The 26326-nt window shown below is 34.7% G+C and overlaps 1 protein-coding gene across 1 annotated transcript; it reads right to left on the reverse strand.

Annotated features, from left to right (window-relative positions):
• Positions 1-9315: 9315 nt before the first annotated feature.
• On the reverse strand, positions 9316-25949 carry LOC120264879 (cytosolic enolase 3). The gene is made up of 12 exons (XM_039272755.1): positions 25764-25949; positions 25489-25643; positions 25076-25250; positions 24727-24798; positions 24529-24645; positions 23806-23886; positions 10976-11052; positions 10760-10863; positions 10485-10583; positions 10293-10378; positions 10140-10226; positions 9316-9780 (listed from the first exon to the last, which is right to left on the reverse strand). Exons 1-12 carry the CDS (start codon positions 25866-25868, stop codon positions 9514-9516), a joined length of 1425 nt encoding a protein of 474 aa, XP_039128689.1. The 5' UTR covers positions 25869-25949; the 3' UTR covers positions 9316-9513.
• Positions 25950-26326: the final 377 nt, after the last annotated feature.

Genomic DNA, 26326 nt, shown 5'->3' on the forward strand with positions numbered 1-26326 from the left:
GAAAGAGATATTTTTGCGATTGATCCTTTTTCGAGGTTGATATGTGAAAATTTTCCATTGAAAACGTTGGAGTATTTCTTTAACTATAGCCTTTAAAGAAAACGAGGAAATCTCAATCCTAGAATTATGCCTAGCGACGTAAAATTTTTCTTTTTACTCTATTAAAAAGACTTTTGTAATTTATACTATTTACAAGGGTCAATATGAAAATGTTCATTCAAGATGTTGATGTTTGTCGCTTACTATAGCATTCAAAAATTGTCCGAATTTAAACTCTTAATTTACACTAAAACCCCCCATAAAATTTTTATTTTTATGTCCAAAAAAAGAATTTTGCAATTTGTAATAATTATAGTTTTTTCCATAAAAAAATGTAAATTCGAGAAGTTGGATTTTTTCCTTTACTATAGCCTTTGAGAGTTGAGAAAATCTCAACTTTAAACTCACACTCATCCCCAATAAATTTTTTTATTTTTACACTTTTAGAGAGAGATTTTTGTAATTGATCCTCTTTCAAGGGTGATATGTGAAAATTTTCCATTAAAAAAGTTTGATTTTTTTTCCTTTACTATAGCCTTTGAAAAATGAATTAATCTCAATTCTAGAATTACTCCTTTGAACCCAATAATAATAATAATAATAATAATAATAATAATAATAATAATAATAATAATAATAATAATATAAATAATTATTCTCTAAAAAAAGAATTTTGTAATTTATACTAATTACAGGGTTATACATAAAAAATGTTCATCCGAGTTGTTAGAGTTTTTCCCTTACAACTCTAAATTTTCAAAGGCTATAGCCTTTGAAAATTTTCCAATTTTCAATTCTAAATTTACACTAAACCCCCCATAAAAAATTTTATTTTTTTCTCTGAAATAAAATTTTGCAATTTACATTATTTATACTTTTATACATAAAAAGTGTTGACTCAAGAAGTTGTAGTTTTTTTTTTCTTTACTATTGTCTTCGAAAATTAACCAAATCTCAATTTTTAAGTTGAGCGTAACTCGAAATAAAATTTTTATTTGTGCTCTCTAAAAAAGATGTTTTGGTAATTGATCCTTTTTAAAGGGCGATATGTGAAAATTTTCCATCCAAAAAGTTGGAGGTTTTCCTTTACTATAGCCTTTAGAAAAATGAAGCTATTCTCAATTCTAAATTTATACCTACTCGTAAAATTTTTATTTCTCTAAACTCAAGAAAAAAAAAAGCTTTTGTAATTAATAATATTTACAAGGTTCAATATCAAAATAATCATTCAAGATGTTGGCCTTTTTTCTTTACTATATCCCTTGAAAAAAATTGTCCAAATTTCTGTTCTTAATTTACACTAAACCCCCTTAAAATTTTTAATTTTACCTCTAAAAAAAACATAATTTTGCAATTTATATTATTTATAGCTTTATACATAAAAACTGTTCATGCGAGAAGTTGGACTTTTTTCTTTACTATAGGCTTTGAAAATTGAGAAAATCTCAATTTTAAACTCGCACTTAACCGCCTAATAATTTTTTTTATTTTTACCCTTGGAAAGAGATATTTTTGCGATTGATCCTTTCTCGAGGTTGATATGTGAATTTTCTATTGAAAACATTGGAGTTTTTCTTTCACTATAGCCTTTAAAAAAAACGAGGAAATCTCAATCCTAGAATTATGCCTAGCGATGTAAAATTTTTATTTTTACTCTTTTAAAAAGACTTTTGTAATTAATTCTATTTACAAAGGTCAATATGAAAATGTCCATTCGAGATGTTGGCGTTTGTCGCTTACTATAGCATTCAAAAATTGTCCAAATTTAAACTCTTAGTTTACACTGAAACCCCCCATAAAATTTTTATTTTTATGTCCAAAAAAATAATTTTGCAATTTGTAATAGTTATAGTTTTCCATAAAAATGTAAAAATTCGAGAAGTTGGATTTTTCCTTTATAGCCACTGAGAGTTGACAAAAATCTCTGACTTTTAAAGTCACACTCATCCCCAATAAATTTTTTTATTTTTACACTTTTAGAGAGAGATTTTTGTAATTGATCCTCTTTCAAGGGTGATATGTGAAAATTTTCCATTAAAAAATTTTGATTTTTTTTCCTTTACTATAGCCTTTGAAAAATGAATTAATCTCAATTCTAGAATTACTCCTTTGAACCCGTAAAAAAAAAAATAATAATAATAATAAATTATTCTATAAAAAAAGAATTTTGTAATTTATACTAATTACAAGGTTATTCATAAAAAATGTTCATCCGAGATGTTGGAGTTTTTCCCTTACTATAGCCTTTGAAAATTTTCCAAATTTCAATTCTAAATTTACACTAAACCCCCCATAAAAAATTTTATCCTGAAAATAAAATTTTGCAATTTACGTATTTATACTTTTATACATAAAAAGTGTTGACTTTCGAGAAGTTGTAGTCTTTTACTATTGTCTTTGAAAAATTAACCAAAATCTCAATTTTAAATTGAGGCGTATCGAAAATAAAATTTTATTTGTGCTCTCTAAAAGATGTTTTGTTGTCGATCATCTTTAAAGGGTGATATGTGATTTTCCATCCAAAAGTTTGGATTTTTCCTTTACTATAGCCTTTAGAAAAATGAAGCTATTCTCAATTCTAAATTTATACCTAGACTCGTAAAATGTTTATTTCTCTACACTTAAGAAAAAAAAAAGCTTTTGTAATATATAATATTTACAAGGTTCAATGTCAAAATAATCATTCAAGATGATGGCCTTTTTCCTTTACTATAGCCTTTGATTGTCCAAATTTCAGTTCTTAATTTTACACTAGACCCCTTAAAATTTTTAATTTTACTCTAAAAAACAGTAATTTTGCAATTAATATTATTTATGGCTTTATACATAAAAAGCTATTTCATCAGAAGTTGGAGTTTTTCTTTACTATAGGATTTGAAAATTGAGAAAATCTCAATTTTAAACTTGCACTTTACCGCCTAATAAATTTTTTTTATGTTTACCCTTGAAAAAAGATATTTTTGCGATTGCTCCTTTTTCGAGGTTTATATGTGAAAATTTTCTATTGAAAACATTGGAGTTTTTCTTTCACTATAGCCTTTAAAAAGCGAGGAAATCTAAATCCTAGAATTTATACCTAGCGGCGGTAAAATTTTTATTACTCTTTCTAAAAAGACTTTTGATAATTAATTCTATTTACAGGGGTCAATATGAAAATGTCCATTCGAGATGTTGCCGCTTTTGTCGCTTATAGCATTCAAAAATTGTCCAAATTTAAAACTCTTAATTTACACTGAAACCCCCATAAAAATTTTTATTTTTTATGTCATTTTTGCAATTTGTAATAGTTATAGTTTTTCCATAAAAATGTAAATTGAGAAGTTGGATCCTTTACTATAACCGTTGAGAGTTGACAAAATCTCAACTTTAAGATCACACTCATCTCAATAAATACACTTTTAGAGATTTTTGTAATTGATTTTCTTTTAAGGGTGATATGTGAAAATATTCCATTAAAAAAGTTTGATTTTTTTTCCTTTACTATAGCCTTTGAAAAATGAATTAATCTCAATTCTAGAATTACTCCTTTGAACCCGTAAAAAATAATAATAATAATAAATTATTCTATAAAAAAAGAATTTTGTAATTTATACTAATTACTGGGTTATACATAAAAATGTTCATCGAGATGTTGGAGTTTTTTCCCTTACTATAGCCTTTTGAAAATTTTTCCAAATTTTCAATTCTAAATTTACACTAAACCCCCATAAAATTCTCACGAAATAAAATTTTTGCAATTTACATTATTTATACTTTTATACATAAAAGTGTCGGCTCGAGGAGTTGTAATCTTTTACTATTGTCTTTGAAAATTAGCAAATCTCAATTTTTAAGTTGGCGTAACTTTCGAAATATTTTTGTTTGTACTCTAAAAAGATGTTTTGGTATCGATCCTACTTTAAAAGGCGATATGTGAAAATTTTCCATCCAAAAAGTTGGAGGTTTCGCTTTACTTACCAGCCTTTAGAAAAATGAAGCTATTCTCAATTCTAAATTTATACCTAGACTCGTAAAATTTTTATTTCTCTACGCTCAAGAAAAAAAACTTTTGTAATTTCTAATATTTACAAGGTTCAATATCAAAATAATCATCCAAGATGTTGGCCTTTTTCCTTTACTATATAGCCTTTGAGATTGTGGAATTTCAGTTCTTAGTCACTAAAGCCCTCAAAATAAATTTTACCTCCTAGGCATAATGCACAAATTTATATTATTTATGTTTTATACATAAAAACTGTTCATGATAGAGTTGAGGTTTTCTTTACTTTGAAAATTAGAAAGATCTCAATTTTAAAACTTCTAACCGCCTAATATCGATATTTTACCCTTGAAAAGAATATAACGATTGCTCCTTTTGAAGGGTTGATATGCTTAGATTTTCTATTGAAAACATTGGGTTTTGCTATTTCACTATGGCCTTTAAAAGGCGAGAAATCGATCCTATAATTATGCCCTAAGCGGCGTAAACTAATTTTTACTCTTTTAGAATTTTGTAATTAATTCTATTTACAAGGGTCAATGAAAATGTTCATTCAGATGTTGGCGTTTGTCGCTTACTATAGCACTGTAATTGTCCAAATTTAAACTCTTGTTTACACTGAAACCGCATATTTTATTTTTATGTCAAAATTTTGCAATTTGTAATAGTTATGTTTTTCCATATGTAAATTCGAGAAGTTGGATCACTAGCCTTTGAGAGTTGAGAAAATCTCAACTTTAAACTCACTATCCCCAATAAATATTTTTACACTTTTAGAGAGAGATTTTTGTAATTGATCCTCTCTCAAGGGTGATATGTGAAAATTTTCCATTAAAAAGTTTGATCCTACTACTATAGCCTTTGAAAAAATGAATTAATCTCAATTCTAGAATTACTCCTTTGAACCCGTAAATAATAATAATAATAATAATAATAATAATAATAATAATAATAATAATAAATTATTCTCTAAAAAAAGAATTTTGTAATTTATACTAATTACAGGGTTATACATAAAAAAATGTTCATCCGAGTTGTTGGAGTTTTTCCCTTACTATAGCTTTTGAAAATTTTTCAAATTTCAATTCTAAATTTACACTAAACCCCCCATAAAAAAATTTTATTTTTTTCTCTGAAATAAAATTTTGCAATTTACATTATTTATACTTTTATACATAAAAAGTGTTGACTCGAGAAGTTGTAGTTTTTTTTTTTTTTACTATTATCTTTGAAAATTAACCAAATCTCAATTTTTAAGTTGAGCGTAGCTCGGAATAAAATTTGTATTTGTGCTCTCTAAAAAAGATGTTTTGGTAATCGATCCTCTTTAAAGGGTGATATGGGAAAATTTTTCATCCAAAAAGTTGGAAGTTTTCTTTTACTATATAGCCTTGGGAAAAATGAAGCTAATCTCAATTCTAAATTTATACCTAAACTCGTAAAATTTTTATTTCTCTACACTCAAGAAAAAAAGCTTTTGTAATTTATAATATTTACAAGGTTCAATATTGCGATAATCATCCAAGATGTTGGCCTTTTTCCTTTACCATAGCCTTTGAAAAAAAATTGTCCAAGTTTCAGTTCTTAATTTACACTAAACCCCCTTAAAATTTTTAATTTTACCTTTAAAAAAACATAATTTTGCAATTTATATTATTTATAGCTTTATACATAAAAACTGTTCATGCGAGAAGTTGGAGTTTTTTCTTTACTATAGCCTTTGAAAATTGAGAAAATCTCAATTTTAAACTTGCACTTAACCGCCTAATATATATATATATATACCCTTGAAAAGAGGTAGTTTTGCGATTGATCCTTTTTCGATGTTGATATGTGAAAATTTTCTATTGAAAACATTGGAGTTTTTCTTTCACTATAGCCTTTAAAAAAACAAGGAAATCTCAATCCTAGAATTATGCCTAGCAACGTAAAATTTTTACTTTTACTCTATTAAAAAGACTTTTGTAATTAATCATATTTACAAGTATCAATATGAAAATGTCCATTCCAGATGTTGGCGTCGCTTACTATAGCATTCAAAAATTGTCCGAATTTAAACTCTTAATTTACACTAAAACCCCCCATAAAATTTTTATTTTTATGTCCAAAAAAAGAATTTTTGCAATTTGTAATATTTATAGTTTTTTACATAAAAAAATGTTCATTCCAGAAGTTGGATTTTTTTTCCTTTACTATAGCCTTTGACAGTTAACAAAATCTCAACTTTAAACTCACACTCATCCCCAATAAATTATTTATTTTTACACTTTTAGAGAGAGATTTTTGTAATTGATCCTCTTTCAAGGGTGATATGTGAAAATTTTCCATTAAAAAAGTTTGATTTTTTTTCCTTTACTATAGTCTTTGAAAATGAATAAATCTCAATTCTAGAATTAATTCTTTGAACCCGTAAAAAAATAATAATAATAATAAGACATTATTCTCTAAAAAAAGAATTTTGTAATTTATACTAATTACAGGGTTATACATAAAAAAATGTTCATATGAGATGTTGGAGTTTTTCCCTTACTATAGCCTTTGAAAAATTTTCAAATTTCAATTCTAAATTTACACTAAACGCCCCATAAAAAATTTTATTTTTTTTTTCTTTGAAATAAAATTTTGCAACTTACATTATTTATACTTTTATACATAAAAAGTGTTGACTCGAGAAGTTGTAGTTTTTTTTTTCTTTACTATTGTCTTTGAAAATTAACCAAATCTCAATTTTTAAGTTGAGCGTAGCTCGCAATAAGATTTTTATTTGTGCTCTGAAAAAGAGATGTTTTGGTAATCGATCCTCTTTAAAGGGCGATATGTGAAAATTTTCCATCCAAAAAGGTGGAGGTTTTCCTTTACTATAGCCTTGGGAAAAATGAAGCTAATCTCAATTCTAAAATTATACCTAGACTCATAAAAGTTTTATTTCTCTACACTCAAGAAAAAAAAAGTTTTTGTAATTTATAATATTTACAAGGTTCAATATCAAAATAATCATTCAAGATGTTGGCCTTTTTCCTTTACTATAGCCTTTGAAAAAAATTGTCCAAATTTCAGTTCTTAATTTACTCTAAACCCCCTTAAAATTTTTAATTTTACCTCTAAAAAAATCATAATTTTGCAATTAATATTATTTATAGCTTTATACATAAAAACTGTTCATGCGAGAAGTTGGAGTTTTTTCTTTACTATAGGCTTTGAAAATTGAGAAAATCTCAATTTTAAACTTGCACTTAACAGCCTAATAATTTTTTTTTTTTTACCCTTGAAAAAAGATATTTTTGCGATTGCTCCTTTTTCGAGGTTTATATGTGAATTTTCTATTGAAAACATTGGAGTTTTTCTTTCACTATAGCCTTTAAAAAAACGAGGAAATCTAAATCCTAGAATTATGCCTAGCGACGTAAACTTTTTATTTTTACTCTTTTAAAAAGACTTTTGTAATTAATTCTATTTACAAGGGTCAATATGAAAATGTCCATTCGAGATGTTGCCGTTTGTCGCTTACTATAGCATTCAAAAATTGTCCAAATTTAAACTCTTAGTTTACACTGAAACCCCCCATAAAATTTTTATTTTTATGTCCAAAAAAAGAATTTTGCAATTTGTAATAGTTATAGTTTTTTCCATAAAAAAATGTAAATTCGAGAAGTTGGATTTTTTCCTTTACTATAGCCTTTGAGAGTTGACAAAATCTCAACTTTAAACTCACACTCATCCCCAATAAATTTTTTTTATTTTTACACTTTTAGAGAGAGATTTTTGTAATTGATCCTCTTTTAAGGGTGATATGTGAAAAATTTCCATTAAAAACGTTTGATTTTTTTTCCTTTACTATAGCCTTTGAAAAATGAATTAATCTCAATTCTAGAATTTCTCTTTGAACACGTAAAAAAAATTATTCTCTAAAAAAAGAATTTTGTAATTTATACTTATTCCAGGGTTATACATTAAAAGTTGGAGGTTTTATTTTACTATAGCCTTCAGAAAAATGATGCTAATCTCAATTCTGAAATTATACCTAAACTCGTAAAATTTTTATTTCTTTACAATCAAGAAAAAAGCTTTTGTAATATATTATATTTACAAGGTTCAATATCAAAATAATCATTAAAGATGTTGGCCTTTTTTCCTTTACTATAACCTTTGAAAAAAAACTGTCCAAATTTCAATTCTTAATTTACACTAAACCCCTATAAAAGTTTTAATTTTACCTCAAAAAAAAAATTGCAATTTATATTATTTATAGCTTTATTCATAAACCATGTTCACGCTAGAAGTTGGAGTTTTTTCTTTACTATAGCCTTTAAAAATTAATAAAATCTCAGTTTTAAACTTGCAGTTAACCGCCTAAGAAAGTTTTTTTTATTTTTACCCTTTAAGAAAGATATTTTTGCGATTGATCCTATTTACAAAGTTCAATATAAAATGTTCATTCGAGATGTTGGCGTTTGTCCCTTATAAATTGTCCAAATTATAACCCCCCACACTATAGTTTTTATTTTTATAGCCAAAAAAAGAATTTTGCAATTTATATTATTTATATGTTTATAGATAAAAGTCGTTCATTCCATAAGTTGGATTTTTTTTCCTTTATTATATCCTTTGAAAATTGACAAAATCTAAATTTTAAAATTACATTTATCCTCAATAAATTTTTTTATATTACTCTTTAAAGAGAGATTAATTGATCCTCTCTTTATTAAAAAAGTTGGAGTTTTTTCTTCACTATAACCTTTGAAAAAATGAATTAATCTCAATTCTAGAATTATACCTTTTCAGGTAATTTTTTTTTATTCTCTACAAAAGGAATTTTGTAATTTGTACTAATTACAGGCCTATACATAAAAAATGTTCATTTAAGATGTTAGAGTTTTTCTCTTACTATAATCTTTGAAAATTGTCCAAATTTCAATTCTAAACTTACACTTAACTGCCCATTAAATTGTTTATTCTCTAAACAAAGACTTTTACAATTTATACTATTTATAGGATTATATATGAAAATGTTCATTCAAAAACTTTTAGTTTTTCCCTTTTGCTATAGCCTTTAAAAATTGACTAAAACTCAATTCTCAACAAACACTTAACCCCTATATAACTTTTATTTTTACTCTCAATTCTTTAATATTTTTTAAAGGTGATTGTGCAAATCTCAATTCTAAAATTATATCTAACGCCACAATTTTTGTAAACCTTTTATAATTTATACTATTTACAAGGTTATATATGAAAATATTCATTCAAGTAGGAGAGTTTTTTCTTTACAAAACTAAATCTCAATTCTGAACTTACACTTGGTCCCCTATAAAAATTTTATTTTTATTTCCACAACACAATGAAAAGCAGATTAAAATGCCATGAAAGATTCCCATTTAATCTTAACAATTTCTAAAATTTTCTTCCTCATTTGCTGTTTCAAATTATCCTGAAACCATCACAAAACAATCACAGCATAGCAACGGAAAAAAAAAAACCGGTGGTCAGCAGTAGGCTTATGGAAATCTCCAGTTCTCTCCAGCATAAACAGCCTGGCCTACAAGTTCTTCCTCAATTCTGAGCAACTGGTTGTATTTAGCAACTCGCTCTCCACGGCAAGGGGCACCAGCTTTTATCTGACCAGCTGCGAGGCCAACAGCGAAATCAGCCAGGAAGGAGTCTTCAGTCTCTCCAGATCGATGAGAAATAATCACTCCCCACTGAGCGTCTTTTGCCTGTTTAACAACTTCGATAGCCTCTGTGACTGTCCCAATTTGATTCATCTGAGATGCACACAATAAAAACTGTGACAAATCTAGCAAAATAAACCATATAGATAACTTTCGCAATCAACTTATCCGGCCTTTTCTGAAATAATCACAAAATAGATCGACCAACCTTAACCCTTTTAATTAGAGTTTTCCAATTAGTAGACTTTCCAATCATCCAAAATATCTTTTGCATTCAGAGTTCCACATCCATTTTTGGATTAATTGAAACCATAAAGAAATTATTATACATCACCAATAAATGGAAATGATCATCTCATCTAAGACACATTTAGAAAAGAACTCTTTTAAGATATACATGACGAAATATCAGGCACTTGAATTAAATGTTTGCGGTATTAACTACATACTACCTTGAGAAGAAGAGCATTGCAAGCAGACTCCTGTATTGCCCGATCTATGCGCTTAGGATTTGACATTAACAAGTCATCTCCTACAACCTGCATAACACAATTGTGTCAAAAGCCACTTGGTCATAATATTAAGAAGCATTAAAAATGACTGACCTGGCATATACCAAGGGCAGAAAATAACTTTGAATGCTCCCAGTCATCTTTGTCAAATGGTTGCTCAATAGATACAATGGGGTAGTCTGACAATAAAAAAAAAAACAATTATCATCAAGGCATTATTACTGTCAAAAAGAATAAGATCAGTCAGTCACCAAAGAAAAGGTAACATTAAAGTCCCACAAAGACCTGAACAAAGTTGTGTATACATCTCAATCATTTCTTCTCCAGTCTTGAAATTCTGCCCCGACTTATTCAGGGCTTTCGAGTCCAGTTCATACTTCCTCCCTGAGAATAATTAAAACTGTGTCAGCCAGAATAATGGCAACAAACAAATTAAACTGACGACTATGCACGTGTCCAGATTTAAGCTATCAATTTGATATAATTCATAAAAAAAACAAAGACAGAAATGCCTTACCACCAAGGTTGTGAGAGCAGCATGTTAATAAAATCATCTTTACCTATGCAAAAATCAGTGGCTGCAACATCCATTGCCAACTTAATTCTTCCATTATATCCTGCTCGGTCTATTGCCTCCTTAACAAGATCCAAGCCCTCAGAAAAGCTGATAAATGGAAGCATACAACATTAAAGCAGATTAAAACTTAAAACCAAGTATCAGCAAAATGAAGCTATCCGTTTCCACCAGTTTCTGGCAATCTATCTGTTGTACTTGCCTGGAGATATTGGGAGCAAACCCTCCATCATGACCAACATTGCACTCATTTGAACCATATTTCTCACTGATAATAGACTGTCCTTCAGTCAAGCAAGATGTAAGACAATCAAGTGATGCACAAACAACAATAAATTTAGCAGTTACAATTTGAAGGAATATGTTAAATACAAAACAGGTCAAATGACCTTTCTGTGACTAACCCTAAGTGATAGTTACATGTTGGAACCTCCCATTCTTAAAGTGTCCTTATTTATCTTTTCCTATTGTTAGAACTTGTTTATATACCTTTCTCCTTTTTAGTTTCTTCCATATTATGTAATTTTCTCTTATTTTAACTCCTTTTTTATTTGTTTCCATATCATGTAATTCCTATTATAACTTGTAGCCTATCTATATCTAGAGGGCAATTCTTCTTAATAAAGTTAAGTCATTACATTCACATGGTACCAGAGACAGGTCTTGTATGAGAAAAATCTATCTTTTCCTCTTTACATTGACGTTGTTTCACGTGCCCTCCTGGGCGCCCTGGCCACCACCTCGCCTCTCATAGTGCCATCGCTCCTTGCTGCATCCGTCATGTCACCCATTGTTGATTATTCTTGCCCCACTCTTCTTGCAACACCATCACTATCCCAGACAACTCTGTATTTTTTATCGCACCCATTTTTTCAGTGTAGCTTGTTATATAAGTCCTGAGTGGGAACTTAGTTTCTGTTTGGGTATCCATCACCGCAACCCTTGAAGATGTCTTTCACCATCTCTGTTTGCTTGGCTTAAAGTTTTTGCCTTCTTCGCAAGCTCATCTTGCGATATCTCTCCTTTCCAACGGATGATTGTCTAACCATTTTTTAACATTTGTCATAAGGGGAAGATGATCTAATAGTTTATTCTTTTTTCTTAATTCTTATTTGGTTGTAACTTCTTCTTGGGAGATTTCATTCATGGAGAACAAAGATAATATTTTCACCACTTCAGCATCATCCAACTCATCTGTATATTATCTTCAGGGCACTACTATTAAATTGGATAAATCAAAATTACTATTATGATCCACTGATTTTCTCCAATTTGTTATGTTCCAAAAGAAGGAGCATATACTTCCAGATCCTGTACCAGAGAATAAGAAAGGCCCCATTGCTGACTGGGAGTCTGACAATGCTCTTGTGGCCACTTAGATGGTTAACAGTATGAAACCTCAACGTGCAAAACCTGTGATCATGCTACCAACGGCAAAGAAATGGGATACACTGCAAACTATTCATTCCTACAAATCTAATGCTACACAATTGTATGAACTAATTAAGACGGTCCAGAACTTCAAGAAAGGCTATGTCTTTGACTGCATACTATGGTGTTATTCCAAATTTATGGGATGAACAAGATTTATACCAACCTATTAGTGAAGATATGACTAAGCAGAGAGAAGAGGCTCGTGCAGTTCAATTTTTGGCCAGCCTTGGCCCTGAATATGATTCAATCAAGGATCAACTCATGACCAGTGAGGAACTTCTCCATAGATAGTCTCCATAGCCGGATATCACATGTTTGTTTTGGGAATAATGACTCTCTTATTATGTAATCTCCTGAGGTCTCTGCTATGGTTGCTTCAGGAGGCCATGGTCGGGGCTATTTTTTTACTCCTGGAATGCACATTCCTCAAGTCGTGGTCGAGGTCGCAATGATTCTAGGTACTATGAGCATAGTCATAGAACCAACCACAATTCTGATCACTACTGAGAAAAGCTTGCGTATCCTTCACCTTATGGTAATCAAACTACTGCCGAAACATCCTTTGCTCAAAAACAAGTTACCATCTCCAAGGAGGAATATGAGCGCCTTTTAGCAAATATCTCTAGGGACTTCTACTTCTACTGGTGTATCTGTCACCACTACTTTATTGCCAGCAGGTACTCATGCATTAACTACTTCTAAGGTGGAATGGATTGCCAACTCGGGTGCCTCTTCTCATATTACAGGCAGTACTTCTCTTTTCTAGTCCCTTCAACATTTATCTAATCCTTTTTCATGTTAGAATTGTTGACAGATCTCTTTCTCATGTCACTGGTCAGGGTCAGATCAACATTAGTCCATCTTCGTTGTTGTCGGACTAGTTGCATGCACCACAATTCAAACTAAATCTTTTATCTATTTGTCAGTTGACTAAGTCTTCTTAACTGTCATGCAATATTGTATTCTTCTCATTTTGAATTGCAGTGTTGCAGGATCTCCTGACGATGAAGGTGATTGGTGGGGTTGTTGAACATAGACTTTACAATATCTCTATCCTCATTAGCTAATTTTATTTCTCCAATTCAGTGGCGCCGTCGTTTGGGCCACCCGAGTTTATCTATACTTTATAGGCAATTTCCTTCTTTGAAACAAACTGAGTCCTTAGATTGTGAAGCTTGTCAACTTGGCAAACTAATATGGATTTTGAGACAACTAACCGAGACTGAATCCTACAAAGACATTGCAACAGCTTGTACCCATGAACTAGGTCGCTTTGATTCTTCTTCTCTTCTTCCTCTGTCTCCACTCTGAACCAACCTCCGTCGCTTCCCGCTTGCCATGGCAAGTGGGGACCGGCCCCCAGCTCCCTCCTCCCATCCCCTTCATCGTAAATCCTGGGCACAAATTGCCTCTTCCATTAACCAGCACACAGATAATTCTCCTTTACACAACGCTACCATCCTCAACAAACTTAAAGAGTCTACTACCGATTTCATCCGGCTAGACAGGGATCTTCTGAATCGTGCTCACTTGAAGTTCCAACATGCATTATATGGAAAGCTCTTTGGCAAATCTCCTCCTTTCGAGCAAGTCAAGGCTGATCTGCTAGCCAAATGGAGCATGTTTGGTGAGATTCTCATCTCGGACTTACCCAACGGATTCCTTCTTATCAGGTGTCCTTCTCAACAAGTAATGGAGAAACTTCTCCTGGACGGGCCCTGGACTGTTAACGGAATTATCCTCCAGATTTCACCTTGGAAGCCGTTCTTTGAACCCACTTTCGCAAAGCTTAATACGGCTGCAATTTGGCTTCAGCTCCATAACCTCCCCGTCGAGTTATGGGAAGGAGAGACTCTAGAGACCATTGTGAGCCAGTTTGGCACCCTCCTCAAAGTTGATGATTTCACCGTTTCTATGAGCCGGTCTAAGTATGCACGGGTGTGTGTAGAAATCGATTTATCCAAGCCCCTCTGTCGTGGATTTTGGATCGGCGATGATATGAATAAAGTGTTTGTTGTGGTGATGTACGAGCGGTTGCCAACATTTTGCTATACCTGTGGAATGGTTGGTCATGGCAGTAGTTCTTGCTCCAGGTCTGCGACATCCGGTGCCGGTAATCCTGTCTCAACTCGACCAGTAGGGTATATTGAGCCCGGCCCTACCTTGGTATCGGGTGGTGACGACCAGATCATGGACATCTTCGATCCCGTCCCGGATCGTCCCTTGTCGGAAACCACTGAAACTACAGCCCAATCCCCCATCGATTCCGACTACGGCCCCTGGCTCTTGGTAACCCGCCGGCGTGGTAGCGCTCGTGGTCGCGGAGGCGGCACACGTGCCAGCCGCGTGACCCCGAGTGATGCAGTCGACCCGGGTTCCGAAGCCGAACGGTCCCGAGGCTCCAACTTTCGAAGCACACATGGCGGGAAGAGTTTCGCTGCCAATGGGCGGCACACCTCTTCTCAAATCAAGCTCTCTGCACACGCTGTTGATGAACAGTTGCCGGCTCTAATTCCCAACAATCCACCAGCTCCTTTCTCTATCCCCAACGTTCATATCGAACCCTCCAAATCCCAAGACATTGTTTTGCCTTCCCAAGTAACTTCGCCGCCCAGCTTCTCCAATCAAATTACACCGCTTCACTTGTCCCCCACTAATGGAAAAGGCATTAATTCTAGCCGTTCAAAATCTCCACCTCCGGATCTCCGCTCCTCGGTTTCTCCACCACGTCCTTTCCCTCCTATCAACGTTACTAACTCCCATTTTACTCTTGTTGATAAAATTTCAAACGCTCTCAAGGGAGAGGATATGGAGGAGGATGCTAGCCAGGATGAAGATTACTCTGATGAAGATGATGAAGATATGTCTGATGAGGAAGACATTGATGAAGAACCAGAGGACTCCATGACCCTTGTCCAATATCAAGCTGAGGCCAGACATGAAGCCCTTGTTCAAAAAGGATCAATCATATCTGATGTCTCCCCGAAGAAGGGGAGAGTCAAGCTCGGTGGCCCGTCTTCCTGAGATCGTTCCCTTTCCTGTCCTCCTCGCTTGTTAATCCTTCCGGATTTGTTCTCTCTTCCTTGCTCTTATTATGTCTTTAATGATTATGACTAAAATAATATGTTGGAATTGCAGGGGCATTTCTTCGGGCGATACTTCGTCCCGTATCCTTCGACTCATTCGCACTCTCAAACCCGCAGTGATTTGCCTTGTTGAGACTAGAGCCAATGAAGATCGGTTTATTCGTTTTTGCAGGAAAGTTCCTAAATGCTGGGATTGCGCTGCTTTTCTCTCCGACGGTTTCTCCATCGGTATCATCATTTTGTGGCATAAATCCATCGGCACAGTTACTCCGGTCGCTGTGTCCAGACGTGCCCTCCATATCGTTATATCCTTTGATTCTTCTAAAACCTTTCTCATTTCCATGGTTTACAACTCAACTCGCTTTTGCAATCAGTGCTATCTCTGGAACGAGCTTTCTAAAATTACTGCTTTACTTATCCCCTGGCTTATTGTGGGTGATTTTAACACTGTTCTTCACAGATATGAGCACAAGGGGGGTTCCTTTTCTTATTATGATCGTAAATCTCGGTATTTTCTTGATTTTGTCGAAAGCAATAACTTGATTGATCTGAACTATTTTGGTCCTCATTTTACTTGGTGTAATAACCAATCGGCGCTTGCTAGGCGGTGGGCCAGACTGGATCGGTGTCTGATGAACCTCGCTTGGTCTAGTTATTTTAAGTTTAATAATTTAAAGCACCTTTCTCGTTCTTTATCTGATCACTCTCCGTTTTTTCTCCGTTCTTCCCCGACTCATTTTCTCAATAAACGTGTTTTCAGGTTTGATAGCTGGTTTGATTTTTTAGGATGCCACTCTGCAGTTCAGAAGGCTTGGTTGTGCTCCCCTCATGGGAATCCCATGCATGCTCTGTCGCATCTTCTATCACGTACTTGTTCCAATCTCCGGTCTTGGCACCGGTCCGGAGTTAACAAGGTTGATTCCGAGTAACTTCGCACCGAAGCTGAGATTGATATCCTTGAAAATTCTGATTTTAACTTTGTTTCTCAGGCTAATCTTATGGAGCTATATAGTAACTTATCTAATTTGCAGCGCAATAGTAATAACATGTGGGCACAGCGTGCCCGTCTTTCTTGGATCAAAGATGGCGATAAGAATACGACCTTTTTTCATGCTATCACTTGTATTCGTGCTCAAACTAATTGTATTGCGCAGGTTGTTAATGCTCAAGGAATCCTTTGCCGCGACCATGCAAGCATCGAAAGTGCCTTCCTCACCTTTTATAAAAATCTGTGGACCTCCCCAATTTGTCCCTTTGTGAATCCTCTTGATGCTCTACCTTGTGATCTTCCCCGTCTATCGGATTCTGACGCTGCCTTGCTAGTTCGTGAGGTAACAAAAGAAAAAGTTTATCATACCATTCTAGACCTCCCTACTGGTAAGGCTCCTGGTCCCGACGGGGTTACAGTTGAGTTTTATCGCAAATTTTGGCCTCTTATCGGTCATCACCTTTACTCAGCTATTCGGTTTTTCTTTGACAACTCTTTCATCCCCTCTTCTTGGGGTAAAACTTTCGTTACTCTTATTCCCAAGATAGAAAAACCTAAACTCGTCTCTGATTTCAAACCGATTTCTTTATGCAATGTCAATTTCAAAATTATTTCTAAAATCTTAGCGAATCGACTGCGGTTAGTTCTTCCTCTTTTGATTGGCCGTGAGCAAGCCGGTTTTGTGTCGGATCGGTGCTCCTTCGATAATATTATTGCGGTGCAAGAGATTGTGCATTCGATGGAAAATGATACTAAAAACCCTCCAAGGATGTTAATAAAACTCGATATTGAAAAAGCATACGACACAGTAAACTGGAGTGCAATTCTTGTTTTCTGACCAGAATGAATTTCCCCTCCCTCTGGAAATCTTGGATATCCACTTGTCTCCGATCTTCCTCCTTCTCTGTTTTAGTTAATGGTTCCCCTTCCTCCTGGTTCTCTTCAACTCGTAGGGTTCGCCAAGGTGACCCCATTTCCTCTTATTTGTTCATCCTAGTGTCTCAAATTCTCTCTAATCTTCTTAATTTTGGTCTCGCTAATGACAAGATTCCTGGTTTTAATTCGAATTTACTTCACAATTTTAATCATCTCATGTTTGCTGACGACCTTATTCTTATCACTCGAGCTTCTAGATCCACAGCCCGTAATATCAATCTCTGTTTGAATTTTTACTCTAGCATTTCAGGGCAGTTTCCTAACCATTCTAAATCTCAAATATTTTTTCCAACCTGGTGTAACAAGCATATTTCCAAACGTATTTGCTCTATTTTAAATATTACGGCAGCCTCTTTCCCTTTTACTTATCTCGGAATCTTAATTTCTCCTAATAGAATAGCTGCTTCTGCATTTAAAAACATGGTTGATCGAATTCGTCGTACTTGCAATAGCTGGAGTCGGTTCCATCTTTCTCCGGCTACCAAAACCATTCTTATCAATTCTTCTATCCTTGCTGTGCCCATATATACCCTTTCGGTCTATCCTATTCCCGATTCCATTCTTTCTGAGATAATCAGGGTTGTTCGGAAATTCTTCTAGAGCCGGGATAGCAATGGAAAGGGCATCCATAATGTGAATTGGAGTACTATCAATGAAGGTAAACCTGAGGGAGGCATTGGTATTAGAAACTTATCTCTTGCTAAATATTCCCTTAAAGCTAAGCATGTTTTCAAACTTTTAAACAATGACGGTGCCGTTTGGGTTGAGATTTTGAGACTAAAATATGGGCATTTCAATTTCTGGATGAACTCTGCTCCCACAAAATGTTCTTGGTTTTATCGGAGCTTGTTTAATACCGCCAATCAAATTAAACCTTTTTGCCGGATTAGTTCTGTCAATCCTAATTGCACTTCATTTTCTTGGGACCCTTGGTGTTTTGATCTCCCCATTGCCCTCAAACCAACATTTATTAATGTAAACGTGAATCTAGATCATCTTTCTATTTCTGATTTTATTATTGGAGATAGATGGGATGTTGCCCATTTATGCTTTATATTTGGATCTAACTTTAATATGCAGGTTTTGCTCTCTAATTCCATCAATTATGATTCTGGTAATCTGTGGATCTGGAGCCCCTTATCCAACTTTTCCAAAATCTCCTCTTCTGTCTATCATTTGAATCACAGGTTTTCCTTGACTGATAAGTGGATGGGTTGGCATTTGTTATGGAAGCTTTCTTTAGCTCCCCGCGTGAAACATTTCTTGTGGACTCTTTTCCATGGCAGGTTATCTACTTCTAACTTCCTTTATCTTCGGAATCTGGGGCCTAACAACCCGTGTGCCCTGTGCAACCTGTTTCCTGAAACTATTGATCACCTTTTCCGCTCTTGCTCTAAAGCTCACTTGATCTAGTCCTATCTCAGCCTGCGTCTTTAACACTCATTCAATTTCCTAATGGCTTTGCATTTGGTTCTTGGTTAATTGATGGTAGTTACTCTAATCACATTGTTTCAATCATTGCAGCAACCGCCTGGTTTATATGGAAATCCCGATGTGATATCATTTTCCGCAATGCCAATCTGAATCCCCCCACCCTTGTGTGTAAAGCTATTACTCATGTGCAGGATTACCTGGATTGCCAGAATGGTTTGCAGGAAATGCGGTTAATCTTGAACAATTTCTCCCATGCTGATGAACTCTTCCTCTTTGTCCATGCCAGCACCAACCACTGCTCAATGGTGAGTTCTGTTGGATTCTTTGTTTCCAATGCTCAGTATACTGTCTCTCTTGCAGGTTGCTACTCCCAAGCTCTCGACGACAATGCACTGGATATTCTCTTCGCGCTTCGAGTGGCACTGCAAGTGATGTTGGACTCACACTATTCTATCAAGAACATTTTCGTTAACGCGTCCGCACCTCTTTCTGTCATTACCAACCCCGATATAGTAATCACTTGGCACTTTCGATCTCAGATTGACTTAATCAGGTCCCTCTTAAACATGCTCAGCTCTCCTGTCATCCATAGCATCCCGGGGTCTTGGATGTTTCCTGCTACATCTCTAACTACTTTTGGATTCAACGACCCAGCCCTCAACCTGTTCTTGTTTGGAAGAGACTTGCCACACTGGCTTATGAGAAGCTTCAATGATTCAGGATTTGTCTTTAGTTTCTAGTTTTGATTGCTTTTGTAACTTCCTCTCTCTTTTGTATCCATTTCTTTTTTAATAAATTAGCCCCCTCTGGGGTTCTTTTAAAAAAAAAACTTGGCAAGTATCACCGCTCTACTTTCACTCCTCGTGCTAATAAACGTGGGTCTACTCCCTTTGCTTTAGTCCATGCAAATTTATGGGGTCCTACTAGAGTTTGTAGTTTGTGTGGGTTCCATTTTTTCCTAGTTTTGGTGGATGATCATGCTTGAATCTTTTGGGTTTTCATGACGAAGAAAAAAATCAGAAACTATTCAAATCATCCAAAATTTCTTTAATGAAATAAAAACTCAATTCCCCACTATTATTCATGTTTTCGTTCTGATAATGGTTTGGAATTTGTTAATAAATCTCTTAAGAATTTTTTATTACTTCTGGTGTTCTTCATCAAATATCTTGTACAAAGGACATCCTAAAATGGGGTTGCCAAGAAAAAACTTCATCATTTAAATATTGCTAGAACCATCATGGTTCAAATGAAAATTCCTAATTTCTTTTGGGTAGATGCTATTCTCATTGCTTGTTACCTTATCAATCATGTGTCCTTTTCTATCCTAAATGGCCAGATTCCATTTTCAGCTCTTTGTCTTGATAAGGAGGTTTTTCCTCTCAGACCTCGGATTTTTAGATGTCTATTTTGTCCACTTGTTTACTAATGATAAATTATCTCCTCAATCTATCTATTGTTTTTTTTTTGGATATTCTCAGACCCAGAAAAAAAAACTATCGACACTATCATCCTCCTTCCAAGCATTACTATATGAGTGTTGATGTAATCTTTTTTGAGAATGTTGCTTATTATTCTAATGCTGGAACAGATCTTCAACAAAATTGAACTGAGGATATTCCCTTACCTATCTCTTCCTTTCCTGACCCTGCCCTAACACCCTTTCCATCAACATCATCTTCGCCTCAGTTAATATCTATACCCCCATCTCCACCACCTCAATATCATCCATCCCCATTAACTACCTCCGAGCCCCTTACCGCTATCCCAAGTCCTGAAGCACCTACTACAACACCTTCATATGATGGGAATTCCGACCATTGAATCCCTTAGTGAGCCATGTAATGATCTTAATCTTCCTACTGCAATCAGGAAACCTATTCTCCAAATACATCCCTCTACTCGATATCCTTTCTCTGATTATATGTCCTTATTCATTTGAGTTCTTCAACAAGACAGGTTGCTCTTTCTCTTGATGGTATCCCTGTTCCTCGGTCTCATATGGAGGCTTTAGAGTCTCCTACTTGGAAGCTCTGCTCTGCAATCATGAGGTACTTGGGAGCTAGTTGATGTTCCTCCTCGTACGGAGGTTGTTAGTTCCCATTGGATATTCACTATTAAATACTTACCTGATGGATCTGTTGAGCGTTTTAAAGCGGGCTTATGGCTATAGGCTACACATAAACATATGGAGTTGATTATTTTAAAAGTTTTCTCTCCGGTTGCCTGTCTCAATTCAATAAAGATTTTGACCTCTATTGCAGTTAACTCTGGGTGGCCGTTTCATCAACTTGATTTTAAAAATGCCTATTTATATGGCGATCTTACTGAGGAGGTATACATGCAGCAACATCCTTGATTTGTCATTGAGGGGGAGAATAGCCACAAACTATGCAGATTGCGGAAAACAATTCATGGTCTTTAAGCAAAGTCCTCGTGCATGGTTCGACAAGTTTAGTTCAACTATTCAAAGCTTTGGTTTTTGCTGATCTTCTGTTGATCACTTGCTATTTGCTATGCATAGAAACTCTGGATTTGTGATTCTTATTGTACATGTAGATGATATTCTCTTGACTGCCAGTGATAAATTAGGAATAGCAAGTACCAAGAAATTTTGGAGTCCCAGTTTGTGACAAAAGACTTAGGTGGGCTTAATTTTTTTTTTTTTTTCCATTGAGGTTACTAATATACCTAATGGGGTTATACTTTCTCAAAGAAGATGTGTTATGGATTTGTTGTATAAGGTTCGAATGTCTGGCTGTAAGCCTTCCTTTATTCCCATGAATCCAAAAGTGTATCAAAATGATCCATACAGTGCACCCTTCCAAGATACTCAACAACATATAGCCTTGGTCGTAAAACTTCTTTACTTGACAGTAACCCGACCAGATATTTCCTTTTCTATTGGGGGGATAAGTCAGTTTATGGATAGGTCACAGCAAGTTTGTTAAGAAGTTGCATGTCATATTTTGAGGTATCTCAAGTCTTCTCCAGGAAAAGGACTTGTTTTTACATTGTTTAAAAAGGCGATTGAGGCGTACGCCTCGAGGCGAGGCGGTGACAGCCTGCCTCGAGGCATATGCTTCCATGGCCGGTGGCGAAGCTTACGCCTCAACCGGGTGAGGCGCTCCGCCTCGAGGCTCATCGCCTCGAGGCTCAAGAGGCGACGCCCCTCAAGAAGCAACAAAAAAATGGCTAAGAACTAAGGGGCCGAAGGGGACGGTTGTTGCGGAGGTCGGAGAGGATGCGGGCACCGAGGTTGCGAGCCCCGGCGTCTTTGAGCGGGGCGTCTTTGAGCGGGTGATGATGGTGGTGGCGGCGGGGCGTCTTTGAGCGGGCGCGTCTTTGAGCGGGTGATGATGGTGGCGGCGTGGGCGTCTTTGAGCGGGTGATGATGGTGGCGACGGGCGTCTTTGAGCGGGCACGCGTCTTTGAGCGGATGATGATGGTGGCGACATGGGCTAGGGTTTACAAATCAAACCATTATCAACGATTCAACGGTTGAGATTATTTGAAAATAAAAATTAATTATATAATAATATATCAAAATGTTAATAAAAAAATTATTAAAAAAATATTTATAATTTAAATAATATCAATCATTATCATTATCAATGGACGATGGAGGCTAGGGTTTTTTTACAAACTTATAAATTATAATCATCAAATCATTATCCATTAATTAGATTATTTTTTAAAAAAATTAATTATATAATATATATATTAATAATATATCAAAGATGATAATAAAAATTATAAAAATATTTAATATGTTTATAATTTAAATATTAATTTAACACTAATAATTAATATACATTAACCATTATTCTTTATTCATTATCTACAAGTTATGATTATTTAGTCTATATTATGAATTATCATTTATATTTTTTAAGTTTTTGTTGAGGCTTACGCCTCGGATCGCCTCGAGGCTTACGCCTCGCCTCATAAGAGCAAAACGCCTCAAGTACGCCTTTCGCCTTTTTAAACCTTTTTTTCAAAATAATGGCCAATTTCAAGTTTATGGTTTCTTAGATTCAGATTAGGCCGGTTCTCCTGAAGATGGAAGGTCTACTACTGGTTTTTGTGTCTTTGATGGTGGGAACCTAGTCACTTGGTGAAGTAAAAAGCAAAATGTGGTTTTTTGCTCTAGTGTTGAATCAGAATACAGAGCTATGGTTCAAACTGCTTGTGAACTTTTATGGATGGAATCTTTACTTTAAAACCTTGGAGTACAAGTTAAAAGGCTTGTTCCTATGTATTGTGATAATAAAGCAACTAGCTTTCTTGCAAATAATCCAGCCTTTCATGAATGAACTAAGCATATAGAAGTGATTGTCACTTTGTTAGGGATGTTGTTTTTCGTGGCCAAATTTCTACTCCTTTGACTACTGATAATCAATTGGCAGACATCTTTACTAAAGCACTTCAGTGTTCCCGTTTGGCTACTATTACTTCCAAGCTGGGCATGATGAATCCATATGCTCCAGCTTGAGGAGTGTTAGAATCTCCCATTATTGGAGTGTCCTTGTTTATCTTTTCCTATTGCTAGAACTTCCTCATGTACCTTTCTACTTTTAAATTTCTTCCACATTATGCAATTTTCTCCTATTTTAATTCCTTTGTGATTTGCTTCCATAACATGTAATTCCTATTATGACTTGTAGCCTATCTATATATAGAGGAAAATTCTTCTCAATAAAGTCAAGTCATTATAATCACATTACATACAAAAAAGAGGAGCTCCTTTTCATGTAACAAAAGAATAGGTAGCTTACAATACGTAAATTAACACAGTGATGAGGCATGTTGGAGCTCACCTTGGTGAAGTATAGTATAACTACCAAAAATGGAGAAACAAATGTAAAACATACATAGAGTGACACATTATGATTAGAATAATAGTTTATAAGTGTTTCCTTAATTTCTTAAGAAATATCAAAAATAAATAAATTAATTAATTAAATACACCTAATACAGTATATCTTATTCAAAGTTTTAATATAAAATCCTAGAAGTATTGTTAGACCCTTATATGCAGCAGACATATTAGGAGGTACTTGATATAAAAAAATTGTGTAAAAATTGAGAATAGATGGATACCTAGCATAAAGTCAAATGTAAGTCTCAGCGATTAGTTTGACATGGTAATACCTTCAGGTGATGGTATGTTTCTGATCCCATTTGTAAAGCCTCCATGAAATTTTTTGCACCAATTGGGCAAATCATTATTGCCTAACAAAAAGTAATCAACAGTTTCAATAAATCAAAGAACTAAATGTGTGATTTCATCCACATCAAAAATGTTAAGAGCAAAATAAATAAATAAATAAATAAATAAAGGAAAGTCACTTGGACAGGAGTCAGGAGGCATTAAATGAAAAGCCGAGGAAAGTGGCCATAAAGCAAATTATAAGCGTGTGGCTAAATAGATGATCCAGTATTGAGGCTAACACATGAATGAATTGCATCAGTAAAATTCACCAAAAAAGATAAAATGTCAAACAGAACCTCAGTGTGTCTCTCAATAAACATTGATGACATGAAAGTTTTAATTGACATTTTTAGTGATGTTTAATTGCATTTACCTAGACAGCTTGTATGCAAACATCATTTGAAGGCAAGTATTCTTACGGTTGAGTGCATAACACCCTGGCCACAGTACAGTAACCGAGAGTCGAAAGCACATCCTTAAGCCCAAACATATCTATGATTGGACTCAAGAAAAATACCTAGTTAATCCTAACATAGGATATTATTTCCATCTCATATTAACCAGTATTTAAAGATTATTGGTCATACCAGTTACACCACAGATCATAAATCTACGAGAGCAACCAAATAGGATTAATAACCTGAATTAGTATAAGGTCATACTTGCACAGCCAGAGAATTGCCAGCATGCTTTCCACCACTAATAACAGTAAAGGCAGGAACAGGAAGGACTGGTTCACTTTTACCGGAAAGATCTGCAATATGCTTATATACAGGGACCTGAGAAAGAAAAATGAAAAACACTAAGCAAATAGAATAACTAGAGAAATAAATGGAACAAGTAAGATAAAAATGGCATGCCTCTTTTTCAGCAGCACCAGCTTTACAGGCAGCAATTGACACAGCCAAAATAGCATTTGCTCCAAGTTCAGTCTGAAGAAGGAAACAAAACCTAAATATATAAGCAAACAAGTGATAAAATTTTTAAAATCTTTGGTGAATTGATAGATTTAGCAATCTGCATTACAGTCCACTTTTTGTAGAAATTCATGCAAGGATTTTTTCCCTGCAGGCCTAATTTCAATTTAACATAGATAATAAATAAGATAAGATTACACGGCTGAATCGACATCATACAAATAAACAAATTAAATCCACAAAATTGAAGCAACTACTGTCTAAGCATAGTGGTTTGAAGGGAGGCACTTGCCTTGTTTTCAGTTTTATCCAAGTCTATCATTGCCTGATCAATTTGGGCCTGGAGAGTGGGATCCATGCCAATCAGGGTCTCGGAAATCTTTTCATTTATAAGCTTGACAGCTTTTGAAACACCCTTTCCTAGAAACTTTCCTTTGTCCCCATCCCGCAATTCAACAGCCTCATACCTGACGTTGATGAACATAGGGTCAATGATGATAGAAAAACCAATTAAAATTGAGTTTGAACGTTTGGTGAGAATCAGGGAGTGGCGGAAGAAGCTCGACAATGAAATTTTCTTAATAGTTAGAGCACAGAAGCCTCAGCAAGCGAGGCTGATCATGGCATGATTGAAATAAACCAGCTGAGCTAGAGTGAGGAAAGAAAAACAATGGAAACATAGAATGGACGAGGAGCAGCCCTTACATTCCAATTGCAGTACCACTGGGGGAAGAAGCACGGTACATCCCTTTGTTGGTGTAGAGATCCACTTCAACTGTCGGGATTCCCCTGCTATCCAGGATCTGCCTGGCTCTGATCTTCGTGATCGCAGAGGGAACGGCCTTCCTCATGTGATTCGACTGCCGCCATTGCCATTGCCATTACCAAAACCAAAGAGAGAAAGAGAGATGATCAATGGAACAAGGATACCATTAGCAGAGAAGAGGAGAGAAAAGAGAGATCTAGAAGGAAGGACGTACGATGAAAAGGATCGGATCAGGGGCCTTGGCCCGGACCGCGGCATTGACGGCATCCTCGATCTTGCGAGATAGCAAATGCTTGTCCAGATACTCCTGGACCGACATACTCGCGACCCTCCTGGACTAGCCCTAGATCGTGCCCTGCGCTCTCTTGCTAATTAAGCTGAGTAGCAGCGGAAATGCAGTCTTTCCCTAATTCCGTCATATATTATAGGGAAAAGTACAAAAGCTCGTATGGTTTCGAGTTTTTGTAAAAATAAGGAATGAGTAATTTTTTCGATTCTATGATATGTGTTTTCCATATTCGAAAAAGAGAAAAACCGCTACTGCGTTAACTTTCCCGGGTTTTGGCGAGAGAAATTGTCTATTTATGTAAAAAAATCACTATGTGGGCTTAAAAAAACAAGATTTTTTTCAACATGATTTTTGTTTGATTTTTAGAATTTAAGTTTTTTTCTTGTTTAGTGAAAATTTTTGAAGAGAAATAAATTTAAAAAAATATATTTTTTTATGTAATATAAGTTGATTTTTTTAAATAAAAATGACGATTTTTGCTCTCGTGA

This window comes from Dioscorea cayenensis, chromosome 7 (genome assembly GCF_009730915.1).
Source record: "Dioscorea cayenensis subsp. rotundata cultivar TDr96_F1 chromosome 7, TDr96_F1_v2_PseudoChromosome.rev07_lg8_w22 25.fasta, whole genome shotgun sequence".
NCBI lineage: Eukaryota > Viridiplantae > Streptophyta > Magnoliopsida > Dioscoreales > Dioscoreaceae > Dioscorea > Dioscorea cayenensis.